Genomic DNA, 14,455 nt, shown 5'->3' with positions numbered 1-14,455 from the left:
CTTTATAATTAAAAACATGTAAATTTCGTGGATTTTTAGGAACATCAGATGTACAAATCTAAGTAGTTAGTCGCACCTAGTTTAATAAAATATGAATAAGCAGCCGATATGGTCAGGTCTGTCAGAGCGATATCCTATTAAATCAACCATACATGCAGCAAACCGGAAACCTTATCCTTAACCTTAACGAGATCCTTATAAACAAGAAAATAATTGGTCAGTTTACGGTAAAAAAAGGCAAAAAGAACAATTTGAATTAAGTTATAAATGATTATCTTTTAAATTAACTCGGTAAAGATAATTTAAACGAAGACGAAGAACAAATGAACAATAAAGATGATGTCAAAAAATTCTTTATTCCAAAGAATTTCTTTGAGCAATTCGTGCAAATGCTATTAAAGAGGTCTCTCAGAAGGGACTACAATATTGTGTCAACTTTGCATAAGAGATATTACTTTCCTCATTCATTTATTATCTTTCTCATGCAATAATACGAACTTATGAGAAAGGCTTTTATACAGTTAAAAGGAAACTTGACATAACGAGATAAATTTAACTTTATATGGAAAAATTATCGATTAACTCTTTTACTAAAATATCGTACACGATCTACAGAATAGACGTCGATTTTGAAAGAAAAGGCAAACCGGACTTTCGTTCAAACGTTCAGAGCGTTCAAGCTGTAACGCGAAACGACACTCGTGGCAACCTCTAAATTGCCGTAGAATCTGAAATCAATGCGCAAAGGCATTAGCAATAATTTCGGATATCTTCGTCTCGCGTAACCTGGCCGGATACACGTAACCGGTAATATCAGTTTATCCGATTTAGCTTATGTAGATTTAAACGATAGGTCGTAGCAGCGCGTGGGTGACCTACAATCGTAGGCAGCCAGTCATTTGGAATATTAAGCTTAGAGAACAGCGATCTATCGATGTTCTGAATAGCTCAATTGGTTAGGGCAATCGTCCAACAAACGAAAGATTCGGCTTTGAAAACTAGTCCAGAAAATTAATCAAATGATACTTTCCCTTTTCGGCACAATGGAAGTTGCTTTGAACATCTGCTACGATGTAATTGTTCACCTGAATGTGACGATTCGTAAGTGAAAACTTCTATCATTCGTAATCCTCATTTTCTCTAAACAGAAATGCGTGTTATAGGTGAAGTATAAAATTAATTTACCACCAGATCCCGTACACATATTTTTGTCCATACGTCAATTCAAGTATTCCTTTATCTGTATGCTATTACAAGACGCGAATTTTATCCGAAATCTTGCACACCGTTAACAAATTGAATAATACCTAATCATTCGGCAAATGGACATACAACCGCAGTTGCTAATACCTCGTGGATATTTGGCAACAAAGAACAAAAGGAATATTTCACGCGGCTGTCCGGACCAATGTTCTTCGTTCGTGCTAATTTATCGGGGAAAACGTAATAAGCACCCGAACTCAAATTGCATGCACGAATTATTACGTTAATCGTGTGTAACCTGCTTTGAGCTGGTTACACATAAATACGTATAAGCGCGATATTTCGTCGCTACAAAGCGTCTTTGTTCGCCGTTTACCCACCAGGATGTCGCATAAATAATTTTCATTTATGCTTCGTCCTTCTTTAATCCGCTTACTTTCTCAGGCACATTTTCAAGCGAACGAAGAAGGAGGATTTAAAAATGCTGGTTTTCGTTGACGAGGAGCCGAGACCGTTGCCAAGCCTGGCTTGACCTTTCTTGACCTACCACCAGCTGGATTTTTCCCATCAGTGAAAATGTTCATCCGTAGAACAATTACCTAACTGGTCTTTGCTAAATATTATTAAAGTAATACAATGGTCGCTGGCGTTTTCATTTGTGATCCAACGAACGCATAGTTCAGTCACGGTGAAACCTACCCAGACTATATCATCGCTCGAGTACAATACACAAGCTGAAACATTTCCTCTGCGGGTGAAATTACGAAAAATTATTTTCAAGGGAAGAAGTAGTACAGAATGAACCTCATGATTAACAGAGTTATGCTTTGTATTGAGAAGAATACGATGGCCTACGTTTAATGAAATTAATTAAATCGACACAATGGTACAGAATTAATATAGTAGTATGAGACAGGAAGTGTTAAATTTCCCAATTTTTAATGAAAAATATCGAAAGCAGACGCTCTTATCTCACATATCTCTTCTTAAAAGTAATGGAATATCCTTTTGAGAGAATCAGGATATTGAAGCGCTTCCCCTCAAAGTAAAATTCCAAGGAATCCTAAAATGCCGAAACAAAGACTACGAGATTGCTTCACTATTTCCAACAATAGCTACGAGTATACTAAAGCTTAACGTCGCTATTATAGTCGCAAATACATTAAATAAATACTCAACCTCTTACGCGGCGGAATAACTAATCGTTTGACTTAAGCGGTGCATTTGAAATGGTTCGTTCGGCAGAACGTTTTCGTTCAAAAGACTGAATCGTAAAGGACCTTTAATTAATGATCGAAAAAAGCGAGCGAATAGCGGTGGATAACTAGGTGCGGAGAACATAATTTAATTAAACCGGAAAATTTGTTGCGTGGAATTTAATTGAAAGCTCAACGTTCGACAATGTCGGCTAATTATCGCTATGGGAGTGTGTAATTGAATAGGCGGCGCGATTAAAATTTTGTCCCCCGGCGAAAGTCGAGAACTTTACGTCACGATGTTCCGTTATAGTTCAGACAGTTTCTTCGATAAAGGAGGAGAGAGGCAACGATCCATAACAGAAGCGATATTGTCGCGATTGTTCGTGGACGGCAGCGATACGACAGATTTATTGTTCCGACCAGGCTGGCACAGATATCATTGACTCGCGTCACCGGCCGAACATCGATCTCCTCGACCGCGTCATCGAATTGACAGAGTAAAATATTGAGTTGCGCGTCATTTTGGATCGTTAACCGCGGTTGATTTGCGTCACGTGTTAAATAAACGGATCCTATTGACGAGAAAACGGACAACGATATGGTCAAAATTAGTCACAAAGCATCGTGTAGTACAACCATCTACAGTCGCGTGGACAACAGATCGAAAATTAGTGTATTTGGTCTTTGTACGTTAAACACGTTTAACGTTTGATCATCGCAACGTTAATTATGTCCTAGCGTTTCTACCTTTAAAATCAGACTTTATGAATTTATCACATATTTTTGAAAAGTAGAATGTTCTATGCTGATAAAAAATTCTTCCGAACAAATAATTCAAAAATCTACCAAAGAGATCTATATTCACCGATTCGATATGCACGTCAAACCGTCGTATAAAATATTCGTGAAAATAATACACGGCGCTGGAAATATTGCACGAGTTAAAATAACGTCTCTTAATAATAATAATCTCAGTCCCTGCATAGGAACCCATTTATATGTATACGGGTACTAAATACGCATGTTCTCGAGCTACAAACAGGATAACGGCCAATCAGATTGTTAACAAAATTATTTGATAACATTCTCATGGTTTCTGGTGACAAAGAACCGTGATTGTTCCGTGTATATTGAATGAGGTGAAAACGCGTGGCCACATAGCACGGAGCAGTGAGCGGCTCGTTGTTGGCGTATAACATTTTCCAGCTTTGTATGTATTTTACGCCGGTGTCAGCACGTTCGCGTGGAAATGTTCTCGCACAGAAGCGTCCAGCTGCTTTTGAAATAGCTCGGTGCGTGGTAAATCATTGTTATATATATTCCGACGACAACAGGAATCGTTACAGATTTCGTTGCGGGACAAGTAGAGCTACACGAACGGCGTTGCGCGTTTATTCGTGAATCGACCGGCATCGATATCGGCCGCAATATCAAATAATAAATGGTGACTCCACCGTGCTTCATAATTACATCGTTACAACCAATCGTATTCCATGTAATATAAGTCCGGTTCAATAGCACAGGGAATATCGTATCCATGCGAGTGGTTGGATCTCGGATTCGTACAATCGTGACTGAAGTACGATCGAACAATGCAAAATTAAATTCACATTTACTGAAACGAAACAATTATCAGTGAAATATCTTTTTCGATGACGTCACGTTGAAAATCTGCCAATTTATACGCAGTTATAAAAGAATTACCAAGATTTTCATATTAACTGTGCAATGAGATCCTTTTCAAATATAATTGCTTTAAGAACTTCTACAATCGAAGTAGCGAAGCGAACGAGCTTCCTGAAAAAATAACACGTCCAACGAAACCAATTATGCAGTCATTTAATAGTACTATATTGATAAAATTCGATAAATATATGATCTCGTGGAGATGTATGCTTCAAAATTTTCGATACGTTGCGCAAAGCGTTCTTGAAATAGGTGACTGAATTATAGAGAGGTGTATCGCACATTTTTAAGTCAATATTTATTTTTTATTTTAAACAAGATTTTATTAAATGAATATTTCATAAACACGACTGGAAACTGCACAAGTACGATCCTTTTTTTCATCAGACTAAAATTGTATTGTCTCCTGTAAAAGTCAAACTTTTTGACATTTTTCCCAATAGTATGAAAAATAACAAGCAAGTTCTTCGGACATTCTTTTAGAATTCTTTAGAAAAACGAAACAAACATTCTTTGCAAGTATTATAAGCCTTATCGTCAATTAGAGGTACAGTTAAAAATTTATTTTTTATCTTTTTATTCGGAACAATGATTTATTTCATCGTTTCAGACTATTTTAAACCATTTTTATTTTAACCTATTTGATATATCTCGAACGCTATGCAATATATGGAGAGGCATGCACGTTCACTCGCTTATCGGATTTTTGCAAGCCTTCGTTTATTTTATCGTGATTTGCGTGATGGTCAGACCGTGTACACATGCCTAACAGCTGCGTTAAGAATATTCGTTTCGTTCCTCGCCTATCGTGATCGATATCGGGGAAGAAAGTGGCTGCCAGAGAGGCGGGATGCTCGAACGAAAAGTACCGCGAATAGCGATGAGACGATCCGTCGTGGTGACGAAAAAACTTCGAGAAGGACTGCTGCTTTTAAAGAACGCTCTCTACTTCAGCTCATCGCGTGAACTTTTTCTTTTCTTTTCTCGTCGAATGGTAAAGAGACACGACTGGACCTGCAGCTGCGATTCTTCCGTGTCTCGAGAAGGATCGTTTTAAGAAATTGATTTGTCTCCAAGTGATTTATTGCCGATTTATTAGCGATTAGCGATTTAGAAGCGATATGCTCTAATGGTATTGGATTTATCGCAGATTATCTTCACTGAAATGGATTTCTACAGCCGAACTGATCGTTCGAAAGTTAGGCTTACGGTCACCGAAGTATTTAAAGGGTTGTTATTAATAATATTGCGATAAAATAATACGTGAAAGTTAAACTTCTATCCGTTTCGTCATATTTCACGTAGAATTTATAGTACACTCCACTAACAAAATCGTTTTATTTCTTTATGCATTTACATCGTTTAGCATTTCAACTCTTCAGACATGGTGAGCATCGAATAACACGTTGCTCGTGAAAAGATCTGCTTTAAACCGTTGGTGGCTCCTATCCTCGGTGCGACTGTCACTTAAACAATATGATAACAATGTACGGCAAGCGTAGGTTCTAGAGTACATCAGTTATACATTGAAACGCGAATGGCTAGTGTCTCGGCACGTTCATAACGAAAATGTTTCTTGCGAACGATGACGATTATGGAACGCGACAATGGTACCAGTACTCGTCTTCTCCGCGTTGCATTAGCGTTCTGATGGTAACGCCTTCCTTCCCTTTGTCTCTGCCGCTTCCGCCTATTGTTAGACCGCAATTATTTTCCTGCTGTTGCGACTCGAGCCCCCGCAGAAAATATATTTTCATCTAACGCTCGATCCATCATAAGCTGCAAGATGAAACTTTCGCGTGCCTCTAACGTTTTCAGTCTTCGTTCATCATAATTGACGCTGCCGCCGTAATGGCTTCCGTGTACGTTCCAAGTGAACGCAATGGAAGAATTTAATAGGACGGAGGCGTTGCGGTGGAAATCTTTTTTCTCCAAATTTTTTGGTAGAATATTTTTTCTAAGAGATCGTTTGCTAGAGCTTGTATACGAAAAAGGATCCTATCCACAGGGTTAGTTGGAAAAAACTGGATTTTGGCATTACTTGTTCATAAATCTTTATACAAATTTTATAAACATAAACTTCGATAATGCAAATAACATTATATATGATATAAAATGAAACATCATTACCTTTACCCGTTTAAATGCTCTACGTTGCACGATGTTATATCACTCTCATATATTATCAGCCTTGTATTCGACTATTTAAATAGCTGCATACATTTGCGACACTCCATATATTCCTTTCTGCTACTAACGATAATTCGCTCTCGTTCCGATGCTACTATCTTCTTAGCAAGTCGTGAACGCGCAAGAAATCGAAAAAGCCATGAACAAAACTCCTGGATTAAACAGTTCTAAACGAGTTTGTAGGAGTAGCAGTTGGTTACTCGGTCCTCTCTCTTATTTTTGTTGCCTGATTGCGTTTATAAAGATGCCGTATTCTTAGGTGATGGACGGTCCTTGATGAGGTCATTAGTTGGTTTCATAAACCACATCCGCGTAACCGGTGGCTAAAGATCGGCCTTAATGGTTGGTCGGTTTAGCAGAAGTAATTCGAAAGACTATAGTCAATTCGCGAAGATATACAACAACACCGAATCCTACATTCCGCATAAATGCTCTCCTCGAGCAAACCTAATAGTATACTCGAATTGAAACGCTATTTCTTGCAAGTCACTTCTCCAACCCACAGCGTCTCTTTACGGAGAGATAGTTCTGATGGGAACGTTTCATTTATGACAAACTCTATGATTTTCCTGGAAGCGCGCAAAGCGATCGTTTCTACTTGCATCTGCCTATAACATGTACATATGTACAATATACGTACAGAGAGAGAGAGAGAGAGAGAGAGAGAGAGAGAGAAGCGAAACGAGTTAGAGCGAGTTTCTCATCAGAAAACTGTTCTTCTATGAATTTCAGGTTTTTACTCGTGGCGAAATCCGGAAAATGGTTCCTGGTTCATACAGGCTCTTTGTCAAGAGCTGAATAAAAACTGGAAAACCCATGATCTATTAAGGATGATGACTGCCGTAGTCCGACGTGTTTCGATCGAGTATCAATCGTTCAAACCGGAGAAGGAATCGTTCCACCAGAAGAAGCAGGTACCATCCCTCGTTTCCATGTTGACGCGGTTGCTGTTCTTCGGCGATGTACCACTCGAATACCAAGTGAAAAATAAAAGCGGAAAATAGCAATTCGGTTATCGAGCGATTCAGTTGAAGCGAGGCGTAAATTTACAGATTTATATGTTTATGTACACACACGTATGTAAAAAACCGTGTGTAGAGTATTTTGTAGATATTTTACTCGATTCTCGGTTGCTGGACGTTAAGCGGATTAAACTTTCCATAGCTATTTCTTTAGTACGTCGAATTTTTATGAAAAGATCGTGGCGGAAAGTTGGCGTGATTGAGCAACGAACCGCGTGAAAATGTAAATTCAATCTCGCGAGGGAATATCGAGGGTATAATTTTAATTAGCGCCGGCCGTAGATTTTCGTTGTACAAGTTTAAAGAAGACCTCGGTCCTTAGACCGATATATAAGGGGCGGATAACGAAGTGCGCGCATTACTTCATTTGCAGCTGTTCACGGAGTTTAATGAATGCAGTAAATAACTCGCTTTCTGAGATACGACCCGTAGAAATTCGTTCCGTTTTTAAACAAATTAAAAGTCACTTTACGGTCGGCGTTTAAACAAGCGCGTTTTACGTCGCAAACGGATGCGTGGCGATATATTTTTATTATTTTACCGCGTGTACTCGTTCTTCGATGTTTTATGCCGACGTGCGTTTTGTCGTAAACAACCATTTGAGCTATATAAAGATGAACACCTCTACGAGGATGTTGGCGATAAAAATTAAATTCCTTTATGAACTTGAGGAAGCGTAGGCAAACATTTCCGGGGCACGTACATTTCAAAATTTAACGCGGAAACGTCTTTATCTTTCTATTAATTTCTTGCCATCATCGTTCAGCCGAGTATAATCTACATATGAATTACGAAGAATATCGATGCATTATGATTTGTAAACGTAATTAAAATTTGTACGCAATCCGTTTAATATCTTACGGTTAGTTGCTACTTTTGATAAATTACGTAAAAGTACAAATAATGATCATATATAATTAAAATATGTATGTTTTTGTAATTGATAATAAATTACATCTGTCACAATGATATAACAGAATTGACGAGAGTGAAGTTTTATTTCACTGAATTCTAAGGACTTTCCATATGTGTATCGACGTAATTGAAAGCTACATGTAATTGAAAGCTAAATGTAATTACATTACCATATCATTGCCTTGTATTAAAAAGAAAATTTTCTTTCGTCTCGTAATAGAGGGAACGTCGGCCAACGACTTTAAACAGATTTAATGGAACTACTGAAAAGTTTTGTAATATTAATCCGAGCATACGTTAGAAGATACTCGGGGGAAAAAGTATAATTGGATCGTACGAACGGTTGAGAAACATGGAAGAGACGAAGACGTAAGAAAACAGGCGGAAACAGCAGTTTATTGTCAGACGTGTTTCGCAAGCAGCGTGACAAGATCTACCGTCTGTCCGTGGCTTTCGCTATATGAATTACGCCGAGGATACTTTCAGACAAACATTACTTGAGTTAATTAAAATTTTTAAAACGTAATTTCCAAATAAATGTAGTGTAAAAATAATATCAATTTTACGCATCGTAGATTCTTTTTGGAAATATAAGAAATTTGTTTCATTGAACCTCAAAAAGAAAAAAAAACTACCATATTCTATGAAGTATAATAAACAGTTATACTAAGTCGTTAATAAATCTTGGAGAAACATTTCGTGTTGGAATCAATATTCCCGATATCGACGCAGTACCAATATATATTATTATATTAATATCGACGTCAGCGCATGTTCAAAGTAAAGTGAGATATTACACCTATTGTACCAATCGACAACCATATCATCCGTTATCAAGTAAATATCGATTGCTGCACTGGTTACTGTAAATCAGATGGTGGCAGTTCAATTTTCTTAAATTGCACGATTTGGATATAATTTTCATGTAGAGCCCTATATTAATATGTTATCAGATTAAATTACAATTAACGCCACTTGTTTCCTATATATCTTATTTCTATCGTAGTCGTTAAGCCAACACTGTAATTAGTACCGTAATTACCAACGTAATTATTATATCACAACTTTGACGGAATTTGCATAAAGGCATAGAGTATCGATTACTACATTATTAACAACCAGATAGCAAACTGTTATAGCATATAAAATCGAGAATCTAGCAGAATATCTTTAATTAGACGAAATGACAGAGTAAAAACAGTTGAAAAATCCTTATCACCTTTGTCCCACTCGTGTTTGTTTGTTTTTCCTTCCTTTTCTTTCTCTCTTTTTTCGTTTGCTCTCGTAATCTTTTAAAACATACGAACATTTTTCGAATCGAGTTACACATTTACGAGGTCTGCTCCTTTTTTGCGCCTTGTCTACCAAATTGCAGTTCACGCACCGTTAAAACACCCTCATAAATATATACCTTCCCGCTGGAGCATGGTATGGTTATATACTTTCCAAACCATCGGCGAGAAATACATATACAGCACACATATCGAGGAAGCTGGAAGAAATAGAAGAAACAAACGACCAGAGGAATATAACAGACATGTTGGACTAGATCCTGTACAATCAGTCGTGGCAAAACATCAGGAGACTACGGAACGCAAGATGTTATTGGATCAAAGTAAACTGATAGCCACGATAAAGGAATATTTTCTCGGAAAATACAGAAAAATCACGTAGATAAATCCAAAAGCATTGATAGAAATAAAATTTCGACGTGACTTCGAGTCATACACTGATCGACCGAGAATCTTCATAAATGATGTAGCATCCGGATATATGGCCAGGAGTTATCCACATCAATTCCTGCAACTTGAAACAGATCTCGGCGTCATTTACGATCCGCATCGATTTAATTCTACCCGGTATTAGAATAAACTACCTACACAGCTACACAGATATTTGAACAGGACACTTTCACAGGTCATACTCATTACTGTATAGAGAGTGGGGCTCAAAATCTTTAAGGGACCATGGGTCACTACCTACAGTCAGTCTGAGAGTAACCGGCGGCCAACTATCGACTCACTTATATTTTAAATACATCTGGTTCTGTAAATTTGTTTAGTAAATATCACCTAATATTATTTCAACATAAACATTGTGTCTTCCACAGATAATTTATCTTAATTTTAAGATTAAATTCTAACAATAAAAGAAATATAATTCCTTTATTTCGTATTATAGGTACGAGATTGCCTTAGTCGGATCATTGAGATTCGTGCGATCAAAGTAATATCAAACATAAATATATTTGATTATTTGATCTAATATATGATTAGGAGTGAAATAGAAAAAAGAGAGAGAGAGATGACCGAATTCTACAGTATCGTATTATACCCTACATATTCTGTCTCTCTCGTACGGTAAAACATCATAGAGAGAGAGAGAGAGAGAGAGAGAGAGTACGAGTGGGATAATTTGATCCAATTTCTGGAAAATCATCTCTGTGAACATATGGCCACTTTCGATTCCAATCGTTGGCTATATATATCCGGTTATTATATACGTAAATTTCAATAAATCGAAATTGAATTAATGATATATATATCAAGTATTAGTTTCGTAACACAAATAAAATTGGCTTTACTATTTCCGCAAACGTTACGTGTAAATTAATAAAATAAAGATCAACTTAATCGTATTTAATACATTTGCTTTGCTTCCATGGAATACATCCACGAAATATCGTATTTCGCTAGCAGATCCTAAAGAATTAGTAAGTTATATAATTTTCTCATTAATTATAGAAAACGAGATACCGTAATAAATTAATTTGCTTTTATATATACAAATCTAATAGACTATTTTTAAGATAATCATACGTATTTGCCAACCGCTCACGAACCAGTTCAGGAGATTCAGAAGTCCTTGGTTGCTGAAAGTCTGATTCGTACGGTTCTTGAACTACTTTCCTATCAAAGGGAAACGAAGTCCTTCATGCAGGATAGATGCAGACGTCTGTTTGACCGTGCAATGACAATTCGATTTCATTCACTTCACCTCCGTCTTCCACTGTGCTAAGTGGATCCTGCAGGCAAACGGAGCACGATAGATCTACGGCTCGTTTGAGGCTGGGTTAAAGGGTTTCGTTATGCGGGTTACAATTCTCGGCTTGCTGCTTCAGAGTAGCAAAGGAACACAATAGACAAAGCGTATCAAGGCGACATCGATGTTGTTTTAGCAAAATTTCATTCACGGATGTTGGGAATTTTTTTTCTCCTTTCATACAGTGGAAGCGTATACTTTGAAAATTATGACTCCGGCTACGATCCGCAATTTTGAAAAATTAATCGCTTAAATTCAACTAAGCTTAGAAGCAATAATTTTTGTAGCTCTTAAACCGGCGAAAAGTTATTATTTCACAAGAAGATATCGTTTATTTATACCGTTTATTTTTGTAAAATAGCTCATTTCGTTTGGGACGTTACTTTCCTGTTACGTTACTTTCAGCAATACATCATGATGTAGTTTTGTTTTTTCACACTATTTTTGTTATTTCACACGAGTATTTACATGAGCTCTGTCGCGTGATATTCGTTCGTCCTACTTTGTTATTCTAATACATGAATATGTATTATCCCGGTAACTCTCCATATTATTCGCATCGAGACGGGCTATCTACTACGAACGCATTAAGGAATCTGGATTAACATCGACATCGTAATTTCGTTCATCCATTCTGTTTTCTCTCTCTCTCTCTCTCTCTCTCTCTCTCTCTCTCTTTTCGAATATCTAACTTTTCAATATTCTATACGGTGTGGTGAACATGGATATACTTCTCAATGGAATTAAGCTATGTCGTTTGCTATACGGTGTACCACTCGCACCAACAACAATACGTCGATCCTGTCGCGATGATAAAATGTTTTATGGTAAGGAAAACGAAACTCGTGTCGGTAAACAATCGAGGATTTTCTAGCTCGCATACTATCGATCCTTTCTATCGAATACGAGTGAAAAACCTTTGATCACCGGTCAGCAAAATTTTCAATTCAATAATTCATCTGGTGAACTGGCAACAAGTCGAACCATTCGGTCCCTGTAGCCGTCGAGCAAGTATGTTCTCGAAGATGAACTACTTGAGACTAAGCGGATCACTGATTCGCTTCGTCAAAGGATGCAGGTGCTTCTGTCCCTTCATCGATCAATGCTCGATCGGACGAAGATCTAGGTAAGAGGTACTTAGAGAAACCGTGTGTTTGAGGACTACCAGTTACGATAACCGCATCGTTCATCGGCCGATCTGCACTGAAATTATCGGTTAGCGATTCTAAAAATATCCAAGAGGGGCTTTGTGATATCTCGTATGAGTCGTTATACTCAAAGAATTAACAATAGTAGAACAGTTTCGTTCATCCCATAAAATGTACAAAATTTGGCATATAAAAAGTGATAACGTAGTTGGAGTTGCTATGATTTGCGTTCGATGGTAATTAGTGCGACAGAATTTCAGCTTTGGGATTATTACCGTTAATAAATTGAGGATTAAGTTGTTGTATTTTAGTATGATTAATTGGGACAAATACAAGCTTGATTGATGAAGAACAGTAGTTCTTATAGGCTATATGCAACGCACCTAACAAGGTAAAGGGAAGACAGTTTTGATTGATTGCTTGGAAAACAAGCAATATAATTTCCATTATGATATTCAAAAGCATCAGTATCGGAAACTGTTCCTAAGTTGTGATTTGAAGACAATTGCACGAATATATATATGTATCGTCACTGTCTTTCCGTTATGAATATTTATTCTATCATCGTAGAAACGATTAAACAACTATACTTGTTAGTTACTTTCTTAAACGCAGTTTAAAGTATTCTGTGAATATACAGCGAACATGTTTGCTCAGTATAAGTGAACCGATGTTTTCGTTCAAAACGTGAATTAACCAGGGAATGATGGAAATTTGACGATGTTAACGATATCGGAATGTAACTTATAAGCGAGAACAGGTTTAGTCCGGTTTTCGGCCATGAAATGGTAAAGTACTGTTTGCAGTTACACGTTACACGATGTTTTACGCAATCAACCAAGTTTCGGAGTAAGGAATTTCCCTGGAAAAGTGAACGAAATAAATACGGCGACTCGAATTCTAACAATTTACAAAAACTTGGTCATTAAATACGAATATCAATACATAAATTAACTGTAAACATAAAGTTTGATAGAGTTGTCAAAATGTCGAATGAATATGGAGAACAGTACAAACAACACGGGGTTTCGAAATAAAATTTCGTCGATCTTTGTTCGCGGCATAACTGCTATAGCTTCGAAAAGGAAAAATAGAGAACTCGTGCCAGTTAGTGTTTCCAGTAGATTGCATTACGATTTTTAATTCGTACGCCTTTTACGCTGGTATCACGCAAACTTCTATTTTTCTCGAAAAAAGAAAAAAAAAAGAAAAAACATCGGTCTGCATATGGTGGAAGCGGCTTTCACGGAAAATATCCGAATTCTAACCAATCCTATAGAACTTTCTATGAAAAATGTCGGTCTATATTGCATTGTTTGCAATACTACCAAAATAACTCGTTTCTAAGCGAAACGTAATTTCTGGAATTTTAATATAACAAGATTGCCATGTAATTCGTCTTAACGTAGCTACATGCTATCCAATCAACTCTACGAACTTCGCGACTCTGCTATAAGTTAAACTTTGCTAGAAACTTCAATGCGCTTTCACTTCTCCTCTATCCTACCTTCGTATCGAGCAACATCGCATAAAGTTTGTCAACTAAATCAACAGTCGAAAGCACTTTTGCCTGTTAACAACGATCGTAGGATTGTCAAACGCAGCCACTTAGTTCCATTTAGTTTCCTGAACGATACAAATCTGTTCCTGATCTATAACGTTCGAGTTATCCTTTATTTCGACTCACCTACCAAACGGAGTTCGTGCATACGTCATACACCGTAAATTAACCAAACGTCAGATTTGTTTCATATCGCTGATCCTGCTTTCCCAACGTTCACGATATTTAGATATTTCTAAAATCCATTCAAGGTCAGAGATCTCTCACGCTGGATCACGCACGCTAGATCATCCTCGTTAGCGAGATTTTATAACTTACATGTTACAACTTTCGTTTCTTCCCTCTTGAACTATATCTATTTGTAACGCAATCTATACGAGTTCCGATACTCGACTGACAAACGAACGAAATACTCATCAATCTAAACTTGCAATGTTTTTCCATATGGATGGGGCGTACGAGCGCGTGCGGCCGCGCGGGCACCCGGAT

At 37.3% G+C, this 14,455-nt stretch overlaps 2 protein-coding genes across 3 annotated transcripts in view; one reads left to right on the top strand and one right to left on the bottom strand.

Annotated features, from left to right (window-relative positions):
* LOC100646875 (caspase-like) overlaps positions 1-8,283 on the top strand; it is a 35,374-nt gene extending 27,091 nt beyond the window's left edge. The window contains exon 5 of the mRNA XM_003399921.4: positions 7,011-8,283. Within this exon, the coding sequence (XP_003399969.1) occupies positions 7,011-7,282 (272 nt within the window). The 3' untranslated portion in view covers positions 7,283-8,283. The remainder of the gene's footprint in view (positions 1-7,010) is intronic.
* LOC100642860 (alkaline phosphatase) overlaps positions 1-14,455 on the bottom strand; it is a 221,775-nt gene that overhangs the window by 91,341 nt on the left and 115,979 nt on the right. The gene's annotated exons all lie outside the window — the stretch shown is intronic.

The sequence above is a fragment of the Bombus terrestris genome, chromosome 12, assembly GCF_910591885.1.
Source record: "Bombus terrestris chromosome 12, iyBomTerr1.2, whole genome shotgun sequence".
In the NCBI taxonomy this organism is placed as follows: domain Eukaryota; kingdom Metazoa; phylum Arthropoda; class Insecta; order Hymenoptera; family Apidae; genus Bombus; species Bombus terrestris.
The sequence above is the reverse complement of the archived record's forward strand: the minus strand, read 5'-3'. Positions and strand labels throughout refer to the sequence as shown.